At 36.7% G+C, this 16,002-nt stretch overlaps 1 protein-coding gene across 1 annotated transcript in view; it reads right to left on the bottom strand.

Moving 5' to 3' along the window:
* Positions 1–14,388: 14,388 nt before the first annotated feature.
* Positions 14,389–16,002, bottom strand: part of LOC122119928 (vomeronasal type-2 receptor 116-like) — a gene marked incomplete at its 3' end in the record, with an annotated part of 50,280 nt that continues 48,666 nt past the window's right edge. Inside the window, exon 15 of the mRNA XM_042693979.1 lies at positions 14,389–14,468. Coding sequence (XP_042549913.1) covers positions 14,389–14,468 — 80 coding nt within the window. The remainder of the gene's footprint in view (positions 14,469–16,002) is intronic.

The raw sequence follows: 16,002 nt of genomic DNA, 5'->3' as shown, positions 1-16,002 counted from the left end.
GATGCAAAACTTCTCAACAAAATTCCTGGCAATCCAAAATCAACAACTAACCAAAAAAATCATATCTTGTCATCAAATGGCATTTATTCCAGGATTACAAACCAATTAATATAATTCAAAACATCAACAGAAGCAAGGATAAGAACCACATGATCATCTCAATAAATGCAGAAAAAGCATTTGACAAGCTGTGGAGTAGCTAAGAATCCATGGAAGGTTCATGAATATAATAATGGCTGCATATGACTTACAGCCAGATTATACTTAATAGGAAAACATTGAAACCATTCCCTCTAAAATCAGAACAAGACAATGAAGCCCACTGACTCCATTTCTCTTCAACATAGTGCTGGATTCCTAACAAGAGGAAAAAAAGCAAACACATAAACAGATCCAAATAAAAGTAAAGCTATCCCTCTTTGCAGATCATATGCTCCTATATTTAAAGAATCATGTGGATTCCTCACCCAAGCTACTTGAGTTGATTTAAAACTGTGGCAAAATAGCAATGTATAAAATCAACCCACAAAAAGAATTGCCACTCTGTGTGGCAACACTACTGAAAACAGAAAAACAACATCATTTGTAATAGCCTCACAAGAAATAAAATATTTGGAATTAACAAAAGGTGAGAATCATTTCTATTTCAGAGCCATAGTAAGAAAAATAGCCTGGTGCTGGAACAAGAATAGGCCTGAGGACAAATGCAATGGAATAGAAGACCCAGAAACAATCCCACAAATATACAGCCACCTAATATTTGATAAGGGAGCCCAAAACACGCTTGGAAGAGAGCCTCTTACACATATGGAACTGACAAAATTGGGTGTCTATATGCAGAAAACTGAAGCTATATGCCAATATATCACCTTGCACTAGAATCAACTCTAAACGTATTACCTGAGGATAAATGGAATCAAATAGAAGACCCAGAAAGGAACACAAGTACCTATACCTATCTAATTTCAATAAAGGAGCCAAAATTATAGACTGTAAAAATGATGCTGGCAAAACTGGAAATCAATGTTCCGAAAATGAAACTAGATATTCATATATCATCTTGGGCTAACAACAATCCAAAATGCATCAAAGATTTCATTGTGAAGTCAAGAATTAGAAACTTTTATAGGAAGGTGGAGGGGAAGTGTAGGATTTCTATAAACAAACCCAAACTTTCTACAGAAAATTCCAGAATCAGAACAAAAAAAAGAATTGATAAATGGGTCTACATCAAACTTAAAAGTTTCTGCTTTGCAAATTGCATACATACCATAATAAATAGAGAAGACCATAGAGCCAGGCACTGGTGGTTCATGCCTTTAATCCTAGCTACTCAGGAGGCTGAGATGTGAGGTTCACAGTTCAAAGCCAGCCCAGGCAGGAAAGTCCGTTAGACTCTTATCTCCAATTAACCACCAGAAAACTGGAAGTGGTGCTGTGACTCAAATAGTAGAGCAGTAGCCTTGTGAGGAAGAGCTCAGGGACAGAGCCCAGGTCCAGAGTTTAGGTGCCACTACTGACAAAAAAACGAAACACCATAGAATGAGAGATTTTTTTTACCAGCTATATACATCAGAGAAATGTCTCATATCCGAAATATATGTAAAGCTCAAATAATATACTTACAGCTCAAAAAATATACTTAGATCTCAAAGAAACAGCAACCCAAGTAATAAAGTAGCGATGATATAAAGAGAGACTTCACAGAAGAAGAAATAAGATGGTCAATAGACAAATGAAAAAAATGTTCATCATCCCTGGTCATACAGGAAATGAAAATCAAAACAACACTGCCATTGCACCTTACCCTAGTTAGAATGGCCATTATCAAGAAAACACTAACAAATGCTGGCCAGTATGCAGCCAAAAGGGGACTCTATTACATTGATGGGGGAATATAAATTTGTTGAAGCAGTCTGGAAAGCAGTATGGAGTGTCCTGAGATAACTAAACATAGAACTACCATATGACCCAGCAACTCTACTTCTGGGCATTTATCCAAAAGAGCACTAACAAGGATATACAAATGCTACCAACACAACCATTTTTATTGCAGGTTTATTTACAATAATCAAAACATGGAAGTAGCCAAGATGTCTCTCAATGTATGAATGGATCAAGAATGGAATTGCTTTTCCATGGCATTAAACCATTCATAAAGAAATAGAAAGACTTGGTGAGGATATGTCAAGTGAAGTAAGCTAGATCCATAGAAGCACAGGTTGCATGATTTCCCTCATCAGTTGGGAACTAGAATGTCCCTGCATGACACCAAAGCATTTATCCATGCACTGAGATATAGTGGAATCTATGGAGAACAGACTTACTATCCTTCTTTAGAAAGATAGAGTCAAAGTCCACAAAATGAGTTCTAGGAATACTTGCATGGGGTGTGTATACTCAATGTATACACGAATTGTATACATTGTATGTTAGATGGCAAAACTTCAATACACTATCTAAATTTATGAAAAGTGAAGGAAGTTGTGTGGTAGCAGGTGTGGGTGAGAATGTTAAACTGGGTGACATTGATCAAGAGGCACTGAACTTATAAACTGCTCTGTTGAATGGCAACTCTTGTACAACTACCTAAAGAAAATAAAAATTTCACAAATGTATACAAAATACTGATAAGAGTGACAATACAAATGAGCTGAGCATGTTCTAACATTGTTAATATGCTAGACAAATCATACACATAATTCTTATGAAAAGGGAAATTATAAATATATCTAGGAATTACTGTAGCACATGAATATCCAATACACAAATCATGGAAGGAATATAAAGCAATTGCCATTTTCATTTTTAGGTCTTTAATATTTCATCTTAAAATATTAAAATTTTCATCTTAAAATTTTAATCTTAAAATATTAAATGAAAATTTTCATTAAATTACGTGAAAAAGTTTCATTATAACATTCCTGTACATTTTCTTATGGAGTTGATTATATTCCTCTACTATTTGTGTGTGTGTTTTCTCTTTTTCTTTCATCCTCATCATCACAAATAGTTCTCATCATTTCAAAAATAGCTTTTTGTAATCTATTTTATGCACTCTATGTTCCACAGAATGTGAAAACTCACTTAATAAACACTGAAGTCTCTAAAATGGTGGAAGAAGCTTCAGTAAACCTGGAAAAAAGTTACATAATGGCAGTAGTGAGAAGTGATCTGACAACAAGGATTGGCAATGGAAATGCAGAAAATTCTACCATATGAGTTAGAATGGCTGAATGAATAAAACTTCCAGTCCAAATGATAGGTTGATTCCAAGAAATGACCCTCAATGACTGTAAGAAAGGAATGTGAGCCAGATGGAGAGAAATATAAGTTGCATGGTTTCTCTGAGTGTAGTAGCCAGATTTTAAAAGTATTGAAAGTATATTGAGCACACATGCTGGTCATATTGTAGTAAGGCAAGAAATTAACAAAGAATACATTGAAAATATGCATATAACATGAAAGTGCAACAAATTATTTTAACCATAAATAAATAATTTAATGTAATGAAAAGTATTCAATTTTATTATCTGATAAATACATGAGTAAATGAGTTGTTTCTCAAGGAAAATTTAAAGAAAGACATCACTGGAGCAAATAAAAATGAAAACAGAATATGAGAATCTATAGATATAGAAAAAGGAGGAATAAAATGAAAATGTAACAAAATTGCTTAAATGAGGAGCGCAGATACTGAAGTAAAGAACCTATGTTGTATCTCAAGGAACTATAAAAATAAACCCAAACTTAGTAGAAGGAATGAAATAATGAAGTAGAGGCAAAAGAATTCTAGAATAAAAACACAGTAGCAATAATCAACAAAGCAAATAGGAGGTTCTCCCAAAACAACAGACTGATAAGACTGAAGGAAAAATTCTGAGCCATCAAAGGGGAAAGCAAGAAAATTACACATACCAACACACACCTCCCATTATACTGGGTGCCAGAATCAGTATGGTGAAAATAACCACTTTTTTGAAAAACCATATACAGATTCGGTTCAGTCTCCATCAAGATTCCTATCGCTTGCTTCACAGAAATAGAAAAGGCAAAATGAAATTTTATGAAAAAGGTATTTGTCAATTAGCCAGAGCTATCTTCAGACACAAAGTAATACTGAAGTAACCCTATACCTGTTTTTCTCTTATACTACATTGCCATAATAGCAGAAAAAAGTACTGATAAAAACAGACACATAGATCAAAAATATAAGACCAAGAAGTAATTGGAAACAGCTTGAGATATCTGATTCTTGAAGAGGTTGAAGAATAATACATATCCTAAACATGGCATCCTTAACAAATGTGGCATTGTGAAACTGGGTATCTATGTATCAAACACTAAAACTAGACTCGATATTGTTAAGCTCAAAATTAATTAGTTCTTAATAGACCCTGGAGCCTTGCAAGTAATAGAGAAAATGGAGGAAAAAGTACATAAAGATGTAACTTAAATAGAACTCAAATAGCTCATAAAATAATAGCAAGAATTAAACTCTGCTTTCCACTAAGTGGTAGAATCCTTTGCTCACTTGCAGGGCCCTAAATTCCACCCCCTGCACTGGAAATGTAAAGTAGCTGTGCTTGTATCCGATTGAAAATCTTCAGCACAATGAAAGAAAAAGTGAGACAGACAAATGAATGGTTAAAAATCTTGCTAGTTATTTATCTTACAGAGGGTTGCTAATATAGAGGAAAACAACTCTAAAAGTTAAATAGCGGTTGGGAATAAATGCAATCACAGAAGAGTTGCTTTAAAACTTAAATCAGTCCAAATAAAAAAGTTCAATGGTTTCCACAATCAAGATAGCCATCAGTTACCTATCAACCCAAACAGAAATTGCAGTTTTGATTGTATATAAAATTAAAGATCGGAAATTCTTCCAAAAATTAAAACTACCTCTACTGATAGCTTATGCCTTAATCTTAGCTGAATGGAACAGGAGGCTGAGAGCCAAGGATGGTGGATCAAAACCAGCTGAGGCAGAAAGTCCCTGACACTCTTTATCTCCAGTTATCTAACAAGAAGCCAGAAGTAGATATAAAATGCAAGTTGTAGACTATCATCTTTCAGAGAAAAAGCCAACCAAGAATACAAAGCAAGCCAATCACCTAGCTATCTCAGATAGCTGAAAATGAGCAGATATTAGAGATATGGGAGAGGAAAAAAGGATGTTTGACAAGTTATAAAACATGGTCATAAAAGTGTGTTTGAAAATAATCAAAGTACATGGTCTGCAGTGTGGAATTGCAATATGAAGTTGATATTTGGCACAAGCATATATTGTATAAAAATTGATAAACATCACCATAATATCGGTGGGCGTACAATTGAGTCAAATCTTTCACCTACTGATGTTAAATTGCAGTGCTCTATTTATCTTCAAGAAAAAAACTCAATAGATAAATATTGCTAACTGTAGTCAATAGCACACATTAAATATAACCGATCCAGACTAGACTTTACATCATTTGTTCAGGTAGCTAATAAGAAACATTCATCAGCTGAAGTGATAGTACTTAATGTGGCCATATTAGCATATTAACCAAAGATTTTACTTCATGTCTGTGAGTAGCTAAGAAACATCCTACAGCTGAAACCATAGTACTTAATGTGGCCATATCAGCACACTAACAAAAGTACTCAAATATATTTTGGGAAATTAAGAGAATGAAAATCAGCTGGACATGGGTAAATAGCAGGAAATACAAAGAATAAGCTAAGCGAGGCACTAATGATTTATGCCTGTAATCATAGGTACTCGGGTGTCTGAGTTCTGAGGATCATGTTTTGAAGCCAGGTTGGGTTTGTGAGACTCTTATTTCCACTTAACTAGCAAAAAATGCGACAAGTGGACCTGTGGCTCAAGGGCTTTGGCACTAGCCTTCAGCAAAACTGTTCAGGGACAGAGCCCAGTCCCTGAGTTCCCAGGACCAGCACAAAAGGAAGAAAGATAAACATACCACTGATATATAAGATAAGGACATAGATCTTCTATAGCAGAGAAAAGAGTAATTATTATCCTGGGACCATTACTCTCAATTGTGGGCAGCTACCTCATAGTATACTTGTTACGCCAGCACTTGCAAACAAGTGCAAATAATAAACACAATGACATTTTCTCTTACAAAAGGAATCAGATAATTTGGTAGAATTTCTTGAAGTTCTGTACAGTCATTTTAACTTCTTTTTCTGTTTTTAGTATAGCCACTTCTTAGGTGAAACTTTCTCTTAAAAACCAAATGTCATGAACATTCATGAACATAAGTAAAGTAGAACTCACCATGGGCAGATAAAATTCCCCCATAAGTGGTCTTTATAATGCTAACCTGCCTGGTAAGGCATGCATTGTGCAGCATATCTTACATAAAATAAAGACAAAAGGCTTAGCTTGAAATACTAATAGTTTATAGTAAGAATGTGTGCTGAATCTGAAATGGAAAGACTTGGAAAAAATAATATTAAATGAAGTAAGCCAGGCCCAAAGAAACATAGATCCCATGGTTTCCCTTATTTGCAATAACTAGTATATGTCTGAGACAAGAAGAAAAGGTCAAACAAGTTGATGTTAGGTGAAATGAACCCCAATATAAGTATTCAAATGTTTTATTCTTTCTTGCGATTGTTTCTAACATATTTATAAGATGATTTCTTTGTTGCTTTGTATGCCCCTCCCCCACAGTATAACCTCTGCTTTCACTGTATTTGATATTGGTATAATTTGTGCAGGGGAAGGGAAAAAATAAACCGTTTAAATATAGATACAGGTGGACCCATTGCAACAATGAGATGTACAAGTCATTATGTTGAAAAACGAACTTTACAACTTTGGCCTGGAGGAGGGGTGCGGGGGGAGGGGGATATGGGAAGGGGAAACAAAGGAGGAGGCAACAATGGTGATAAGAAATGTACTCATTATCTTGCTCATGTAATTGTAACCCCTCTATACGGTATTTTCACAATAAAAAAAAGAAGAAAAAATAAAAGCAGCTAGTGCCAGCCAAGGACCTGATAAGGAGGGGAAGCTGGAGAAGAAGGAGTATGAAAGTCAAAAGGCACATCCCTGAAGCATCTGCAATGCTGCAATTCTGGCTGAAAGTAAGGCCTACATGTCAGGCATGTATATTTGTATATCTTTTTATATGTGCCTACATGTCTTTATATTGATAGAGATCTATACTATAGCTCTCCTTTCATCAAAGCATCTTGTGAGTCCCCAGAGGTAATGTGTAAAATATTCACCGGGGCTCTACATCTGTGGCCTCCATCCAGGAGAAAACAGTTGGAAAACATGTTTCTGTATTTGCCTTCTTCACCCCAGGAGTTATGATTTCATCCAAGTCACAGATAGTGAAGCCCCAGAGAGGAAGTTATGGAAGATTTTGTGTCCAACATCTGTGTCAAGAAACTATTTTCATGAAAGCCATTTAGGATGATGTAACTGGATTGCCTCAGAGGATGCCATGACCTGTGCATGATGAAATGTCCAGAAAAAGTCTATGTCTGTGAGATCAACTAAAGTTACAAAGGAGGTCATCATACACAATGGATCAATTCACACACTAAAAAAAATGTTCATAACAGCCATAGAACATTGGTAGTTGTACAGGCAGGTTTCAATAAGAAATACAAGTGCAGAGGCCTCCAGAAATGCAGTCATTTACTGTTGCCTGAGGAAACAAGCATGTTGCTGCAACTAGCAATTCCATGTCAATAACTCAAGGTCAATGCTGGAATTGAGTTCCACTTTTGCATACTAAACAATTGCATTGTGAATAATTATCAAACAGATAATTATTATTTAAGTTGCTAACATACATGAAGACATTTTCATGCTGAACTGGATTGAAAACATGTGATAGTAGAGGAAATTCTTCTGTACCACAAACCTAAATCAAAAACAAACCTCTGTTTTCAAGTTGTCAACATATCCTAGACCCAAATTCCATGCAGACACTTCAGTTGCCCTGCAGAACAGAGCAGTGAACATATTCTACACAAGACCTTAGTGTTAGACGCATATAATGTAATCATGCACAGGGTTTCAGAAAATATACATCACATATGTACTTTAAAAATGCAGGACGAAAAGAAAAAAATCTTTTCTAATGAGATTGGTATTGGTCTTTTACACTTGTATATTGATTACATTATAAAGGATTTTACCACTTCTCTTCTTAAATTCTTAGTAGCATGTGTTAGCTGGACACAGGATTTATTTTGACCTGTGCACATATGCATGCAATAGACCTCAGGCTCACAAGGCGGTGGCACTGGTTCATATCATAAATCTATAGTATCTTGAGGATCCTACATACTGATTAGCATAGTAGTTGCATGAAATTACATTCCCATGAATAGTGTGCAACTATCCTCTTTCCCTTCATTCTTACCAAATTCCTTTTTTGTATTCTTGATGATATAGACATTGTCACTGGAGTGAGATAACATTAAGTGTTGTTTGGCTTGGTATTTAGTTCATTAGGCATTCATACTTCTGGTTTTGAGAAGTTTGTTTTCCAGTTAGTTCATTGGCTCGTTGATGCTCTAGGTGTATAGTTTTTTCTCCTTCTGTATATTCTGGTTATGAATCACTTGCCAGATACTTAGTTGGAAAATTCTGTAGGCCATCTATTCAGTGTAGTGATTGTTTACTTTTTTGCCAGAAGTTTTTAGTTGGATGTAATCCCATTGGTAAATTCTTGTTCTTATTTACTGAGTCATTTGTAGTTTTAATTAGGAAGTAACTGCCTATACAAAATATTTCATTGTTTTTGCTATCTGTGCAGTCGTGATTTACCTTAAGTTTTGCTCTTGAATTTCTGGGAGCTAGGAAAACAAAGATCATTCATAACTTAGGGTATCCTGCAATTCTTGGCTACTGTATCCAAGACAAGGACTGAAAAGTGGTCATAGAGAAAGGTCTGTGTATGGAACCATTTAATTAGCACATGTGCTCCTTTGCGTGTGCTCAGGTGGGACCTTTGCAACCATATCCACCTGCCTGGATCATAGACTAGATGTCTCCCTGCAGCCAGATGTTGCTTCCAGGATTCTGAGAAAGGAACCTTCTATGGTGACACATTTATCCATTTAGTATTTCTTTAAGAATTACAGTGTATTAAATAAAACTAATATTTCCAAATTATCTAGGTATTCTATTAGGAAACAGGGCATTTCTGCTCATTACAAGTAATACATGAAAAATTTTACCTTTTGCCTACTCAAATAACAAGTGAAGCTTCACTTTCTCCCTAGAATCATTGTATGTAGAGTTTCTCAGTTCTGATGCCATTTGGGTGCAAAACATGGGAATTGCAACCTGGGTACAGGTAACCCTTTTACAAGTTGTTTTATAACTAGACTTCACTTGTCAGAGTTGCTGAATTCTTCAAAATGTTCCACTCAAAATGTTCCATAGAATTCAAGCAGGGAATCCTCACATACAGAAGCAGAGGAAAAGCTCATTTTGTAGTGAGAACTTAGGGATGTGGCTGCTGCCCAAAGGAACCACAATGTCTTAGGCCATTTATCTTACAGGGAATCTGAAAAGTGTGGGAATCGCAGGTGGTGGTTTTCTAAGCAAGCAATCATATTTTTCTGTAACTGCTAAACTTCAAAGATCCTGGAGCCATTTGGGCCATTAGGAGCAAAACTGCTCTACCACTGCTGGACATTAGAGATCAATAGGCCTGGGGTAAGTGTGGTCAGGAGAAGGCAGAACACATTCTGCCAAAACAGCCGGAGGCCAGATATATGTATAGTTTCAAGACTAGGGATTGGGGTCAACAAGAAATGGAAAACTGGGTTCTCACACTAGCACTGGATAAGGAACTGACAAGAAAGGGAAGTTCAAAAATCAAAGATTGTGGGGCTGGGAAGGTGGCTCAGTGGTAAAGTGCTTGCCTTGCATGCATGAGGCCCTGATTCAATTCCTCACCACCACCTAAGCCCACGATATAACTCGTGTTCATTGTATTTGATGTTGGTATAATTTTTGGAGGGGAAGGGTAAAAACAAACCTTTTAAACAGGGATACAGATGGACCCATTGCAACGATGAGATGTACAAGTAGTTATATCGAAAAACGAACTTTACAACTTTGGCAGGAGGGGAGCGGTGAGGGATTTGTGTGGGTTGGGGGCATGGGAGGTGGGAAGAGAAGGGAAGGGGAAACAAAGGAGGAGACAACAATGCTTGATAAGAAATGTACTAATTACCTTGCCCATTTAATTGTAACCCCTCTCTATGGTATTATCACAAAAAAAATTTAAAACAAAAAACAAATCGCCAGTGTTTGGTAAACTGTACATAAACAATTTTCAGCAAAAAAATCAGATAAAACATGGCATTTGATTCCCAATTACCCCCCATCTCTGTCTCCCTCTCTCTTTCTCTCTCTCTCTTTCTCTCTCTCTCAGAAGATGGGTAAACCATGACTCAAGGGCCAAATCCAGCCTGCTTCTTATGAATAAAGTTTTATTATAACACAAATAAAAATTGTCCATATACCTACAATTTCCTTGTTCTCTTCTTACCTATGTTCTTCTACCTATTTACTCATGAACTTTTCCTTTGCATGCATTTACTTTCTCCTTATCTCCCATTCATCAAATCTTATTTCAACACACAAACCCATCCATATGTATATTCTTTTCATTTCTCTTGTTTCCCTCTTTACCATATATATTTTCTTTTTTTTAATTGTGAAAATACCGTATAGAGGAGTTACAATTCGGCAAGATAATGAATACACTACGTACAAGCATTGTTCCCTCCTCCTTTGTTTTCCCTTCCCATACCTTCCCAACACCCACCCCCCCCATCCAACACAACACCAACCCCCCCTTACCCCCCCCCCACACCCCCACCCCCGGCCAAAGTTGTAAAGTTCGTTTTTCCACATAACGACTTGTATATCTCATTGTTACAATGGGTTCATCTGTATCCCTATTTAAACGATTTGTTTTTGCCCTTCCCCTATGCAAATTATACCAACACCAAATACAGTGAAAGCAGGGGTTATACCGTGGGGGAGGGGCATACAAAGCAGCAAAGAAATCATCTAATAAATATGTTAGAAACAATCGAAAGAAAGAAAAAACATTTGAATACTCATCTTGGGGTTCATTTCACCTAACATCTGACATTTTCTGCTTGTCTCAGACATATAGTAGTTATTGCAAATAAGGGAAACCATGGGACCTATGTTTCTTTGGGCCCGGCTTACTTCACTTAACATAATTTTTTCTAGGTCTTTCCATTTCCTAACAAATGGGGCAATGTGATTCTTTCTGATGGAGGCATAGAATTCCATTGTGTACATATACCACATTTTCTTGATCATTTCATCTACTGAGGGGCATCTGGATTGGTTCCATGTCTTGGTTATAATAATAATGATGCAATAAACATACTTGTGCTGGTAGGTTTAATATCGTCTTGTTTGTGATCACTCAGGTAAATGCCCGAAAGTGGGATTGCTGGGTCATAGGGGAGCTCTATGTGGAGACTTTTTTTTAAAGAACCCAAATTTATGATTATATATATATATATTCATCTTTTTTTAATTTAATTTTATTTTATTTGTGAACATACTGTACAGAGGGGTTACAATTACATGGGCAGGATAATGCGTACATTTCTTACCAAGCATTGCAGCCTCCTCCTTTGTTTACCCTTCACATCCCTTCCCAGCCTCCTCCCTCCCCCCCAATCCCAATCCTTCTCCTTCCCCCCTCCTTCCCCCCCCCACCGACATTGTAAAGCTCATTTTGGACATGACAACTTGTACTTCTCATTGTTGCAACAGGTCCGCCTGTATCCTTAAACAACTGGTGTTTCCCCATCTCCTCCACAACTTATACTGACATCAAATATAGAGAAAGCAGGGTTATACTGTGGGGGAGTGACATACAAAGCAACAAAGAGATAATCTTATAAATGCGTTAGAAACACATGCATGAAAGAAAAAACATTAAAATACATATCTAAGGGTTCATTTTCCTGACATCACATTATCTGACCTTTTCTGCTTGACTCATACGTATACTAGATATTGCAATTAAGGGAAACCATGGGACCTATGTTTCTTTGGGCCTGGCTTACTTCACTTAATATAATTTTTTCCAAGTTTTTCCATTTCCTAACAAATGGGGCAATGTCATTCTTTCTGATGGAGGCATAGAATTCCATTGTGTATATATACCACATTTTCTTGATCCATTCATCTACTGAGGGGCATCTGGGTTGGTTCCATATCTTAGCTATGGTAAATAATGCTGCAATAAACATAGTTGTGCTGGTAGGTTTAGTATGGTCTTGTTTGTAAACATTTGGGTAAATGCCCAAAAGTGGGATTGCTGGGTCATAGGGGAGTTCTATGTGAAGTCTTTTGAGGAACCTCCATACTGCTTTCCAAAGTGGTTGAACAAGTTTACCTTCCCACCAACAATGAAGTAAGGTTCCTTTCTGTCCACATCCCCTCCAGCATCTGTTGTTGTTAGAGTTCTTGATTTTTGCCATTCTAACTGGGATGAGGTGATATCTCAATGTTGTTTTGATTTGCATTTCATCTATGGCTAGGGATGTTGAACATTTCTTCATGTGTCTATTGGCCTTCCTTCTTTCTTCTTCAGAGAAGTTTCTCTTTAAGTGTTTCGCCCACTTATTTATTTGGCAGTTGTTAATTTGAGGATTTGTTGTTGGGGGGTTTAATTTTTTGAGTTCCAAGTATATTTTAGATATGAGACCCTTGTCTGTTCTATGGCTAGTAAAGATCTTCTCCCAATCCGTGGGCTTTCTATTGATCTTGCTAGCTATATCATTTGCCCTGCAGAAGCTCTGCAACTTTATGCAATCCCATTTGTCCAACCTTTCTTTGATTTGTTGTGTTTCCGGGTCTCTATTCAGAAAATTTCGGCCTGAGCCAAGGAGACCTAGGGTTTCTCCTATTCCATCCTGTAATGTTTTCAGAGTGTCTGCTTTGACTCCGAGGTCTTTGATTCATTTGGAGTTGCTTCTGGTGCAGGGTGATATATAAGGATCTAGCTTTAGTTTTCTACATGTAGTTAACCAATTTTGCCAGCACCATTTACTGAAGAGGCTGTCTTTCTTCCATTCTATTGTTTTAGCTCCCTTATCGAAGATTAGATGGCTATAGGTCTGTAGGTTCATTTCTGGGTTTTCAATTCTATTCCATTGGTCCTGAGGTCTGTTCTTATGCCAATACCAAGCTGTTTTGATTACTATGGCTTTATAGTAGAGTTTGAAATTTGGTATTGATATTCCTCCAGCAGTGTTCTTTCTGTTGAGGAGCGTTTTTGCTATTCGGGGTCTTTTATTGTTCCATATGAATTTTTGGATTGCCTCTTCTATTTGCTTGAAGAATGAGGTTGGAATTTTGATAGGTATTGCGTTGAATTTGTAGATAGCCTTGGGAAGTATTGCCATTTTCACAATGTTAATCTTTCCAATCCAGGAGCATGGGAGGTTTTGCCATTTTTTTAAGTACTGTGTTGATTTCCTTTTTCAAGATTTTAAAGTTTTCATCATAGAGGTCCTTCACTGCTTTAGTTAAGTTAATTCCTAGGTATTTTATTTTTTGTGGGGCTATTACAAATGGAGTTGCTTTCCTAATTTCAGCCACGCTTTTCTCATTGTTGGCATACAGAAAAGCCATTGATTTTGGGGGGTTAATTTTATAACCTGCTACTTTGCCAAAGTTTTGAATCAGCTTGAGTAATTTGGGAGTGGAGTCTATGGGATTCTTTAAATACAAGATCATGTCATCTGCAAAGAGGGAGAGTTTTATTTCTTCTTTCCCTATTTGGATCCCCTTTATGTCTGCATCTTGTCTTATTGCTGTAGCTAGGCATTCTAATACTAGATTGAAGAGAAGTGGAGAGAGTGGGCATCCTTGTCTTGTTCCTGAGTTAAGAGGAAATGACTTTAGTTTTTCACCATTGAGTATAATGCTCGCTGTAGGTTTGTCATATACAGCCTTTATTGTATTGAGGAATGTTCCATGGATTCCTAATTTTTCCAAAACCTTCATCATAAAGGGGTGTTGGATCTTGTCGAATGCTTTTTCTGCTTCTATTGAGATAACCATGTAGTTCTTATTCTTGCTCCTGTTGATGTGATGAATAATATTAATTGATTTGCATATATTGAACCAGCTTTGCATCCCTGAAATGAATCCTGTTTGATCGTGGTGTATGATTTTTTGGATGAATTGTTGAAGTCGATTGGCCAAAATTTTGTTGAGAAGTTTTGCATCAATGTTCATCAAGGAAATGGGTCTATAGTTCTCTTTCTTTGATGAGTCCCTGCCTGGTTTGGGGATGAGGGTTATGATGGCTTCATAGAATGTGTTCGGTAGTGAGCTTTCTCTTTCAATTTCATTGAAGAGTTGGAGGAGTATTGCTGTGAGCTCTGCTTTGAAGGCCTTGTAGAATTCCGCTGTAAAAACCATCTGGTCCTGGACTTTTCTTAGCTGGGAGGTCTCTTATTGCTGTTTCTGTTTCAATGCTTGATATGGGCCTGTTAAGATGGTTTAACTCATCTTGTTTTAGTTCCAGCACATCGATATTTGCTAGGAAAAGGTCCATTTCTGCCAATTTCTGACTTATTAGCATAAAGTTTTTAGAACTATTCCCTTATACTCTTCTGAATCTTGTGGTGTCTCTGATGATGTTTCCATTCTCATCCCTGAATTTGTTAATTTGGGTGTGTTCTGTTCTTTTTCTGATAAGATTAGCTAAGGGTCTGTCAATTTTGTAAATTTTTTCGAAGAACCAACTCTGTTTTGTTGATTCTATGTTTTTTTTTGGATTCTAATTCGTTGAATTGTGATTTATTTTTAATTATTTCTTTCCCTCTACTGGACTGGGGTTTATCTGGCTGCTCTTTTTCAAGGAGGCTCAGATGTCTCATTAAATTGTTGGTTTCAGATCTCTCCAATTTGTTGATGTAGGAACTCACAGCTATAAACTTGCCTCTGAGCACTGCCTTTGCTGTGTCCCAGAGGAGCTGGTAATTTGTGTGTTCATTTTTGTTGAATATCATGAATATTTGAATTTCCTTTCTAATCTCTTCCTTGACCCACTCATGATTCAGCAGTGTGTTGTTCAGCTTCCATTTGTTACAGGACTTTCTTTGGTGGCATTTGGTGTTGATTTCTAATTTTATTCACTTGTGGTCTGAGAGAATGCAAGGTATAACTTGTATGTTTCTGAATTTAGACAAGTTTGCTTTTTGTCCTAAAATGTGGTCTATTTTGGAAAATGTTCCATGTGCTGCTGAGAAAAATATGTATTCTGATGCTGCTGGGTGAAATATTCGGTAGATGTCTGTTCAATCTAGTTGATCTATGCAGGTGTTTAGGTCTGCGGTTTCTCTGTTGAGTTTTTGCTGAGCTGATCTATCTAGTGGGGAAAGTGGTGTGTTAAAGTCCCCAACTATTAATGTCTTTGGATCTATGTGGGATTTGAAGGAAAGTAGTGTTTCTTGGATAAATTTGGGTGCTTCTTTGTTTGGCAAATAGTTCTTTGGAATTGTAATATCCTCCTGAAGGAGAGATCCCTTAATTAATGTGTAGCAACCTTCTTTATCTCTTCTCATTAATATTAATTTGAAGTCTATTTTATCTAATATTAGGATTGCAATTCCTGCTTCTTTATGGGTGTCATTCGCTTTGTAGATTTTGTTCCAGCCTTTCTCATTGAAAATGTGTTTGTTTGTATGGGAAAGATGTGACTCCTAAAAGCAGCAAATAGAAGGATCTTGCTTTTTAATCCAACTAGACAGTCTATGTTGCTTAATTGGAGAGTTAAGTCCATTAATGTTGATAGATAGGACTGAGCGGTATTTGGGAGTTCCTGCCATTTTATGCACCTTCTTGGGGGCTGTGGCAACTGGGTTCTTTCTATGGTTCTTAAATTCTCAGTTTGGAAGCAGTTTCTTGGCCTTTATTGTGGTCCTCTTGGTTTTCTATGT

The sequence above is a fragment of the Dipodomys spectabilis genome, unplaced genomic scaffold (genome assembly GCF_019054845.1).
Source record: "Dipodomys spectabilis isolate Male_0828 unplaced genomic scaffold, ASM1905484v1 ptg000173l, whole genome shotgun sequence".
NCBI classification, from domain to species: domain Eukaryota; kingdom Metazoa; phylum Chordata; class Mammalia; order Rodentia; family Heteromyidae; genus Dipodomys; species Dipodomys spectabilis.
Note: the sequence above shows the minus strand (reverse complement) of the source record. Positions and strands in the feature narration are given on the sequence as shown.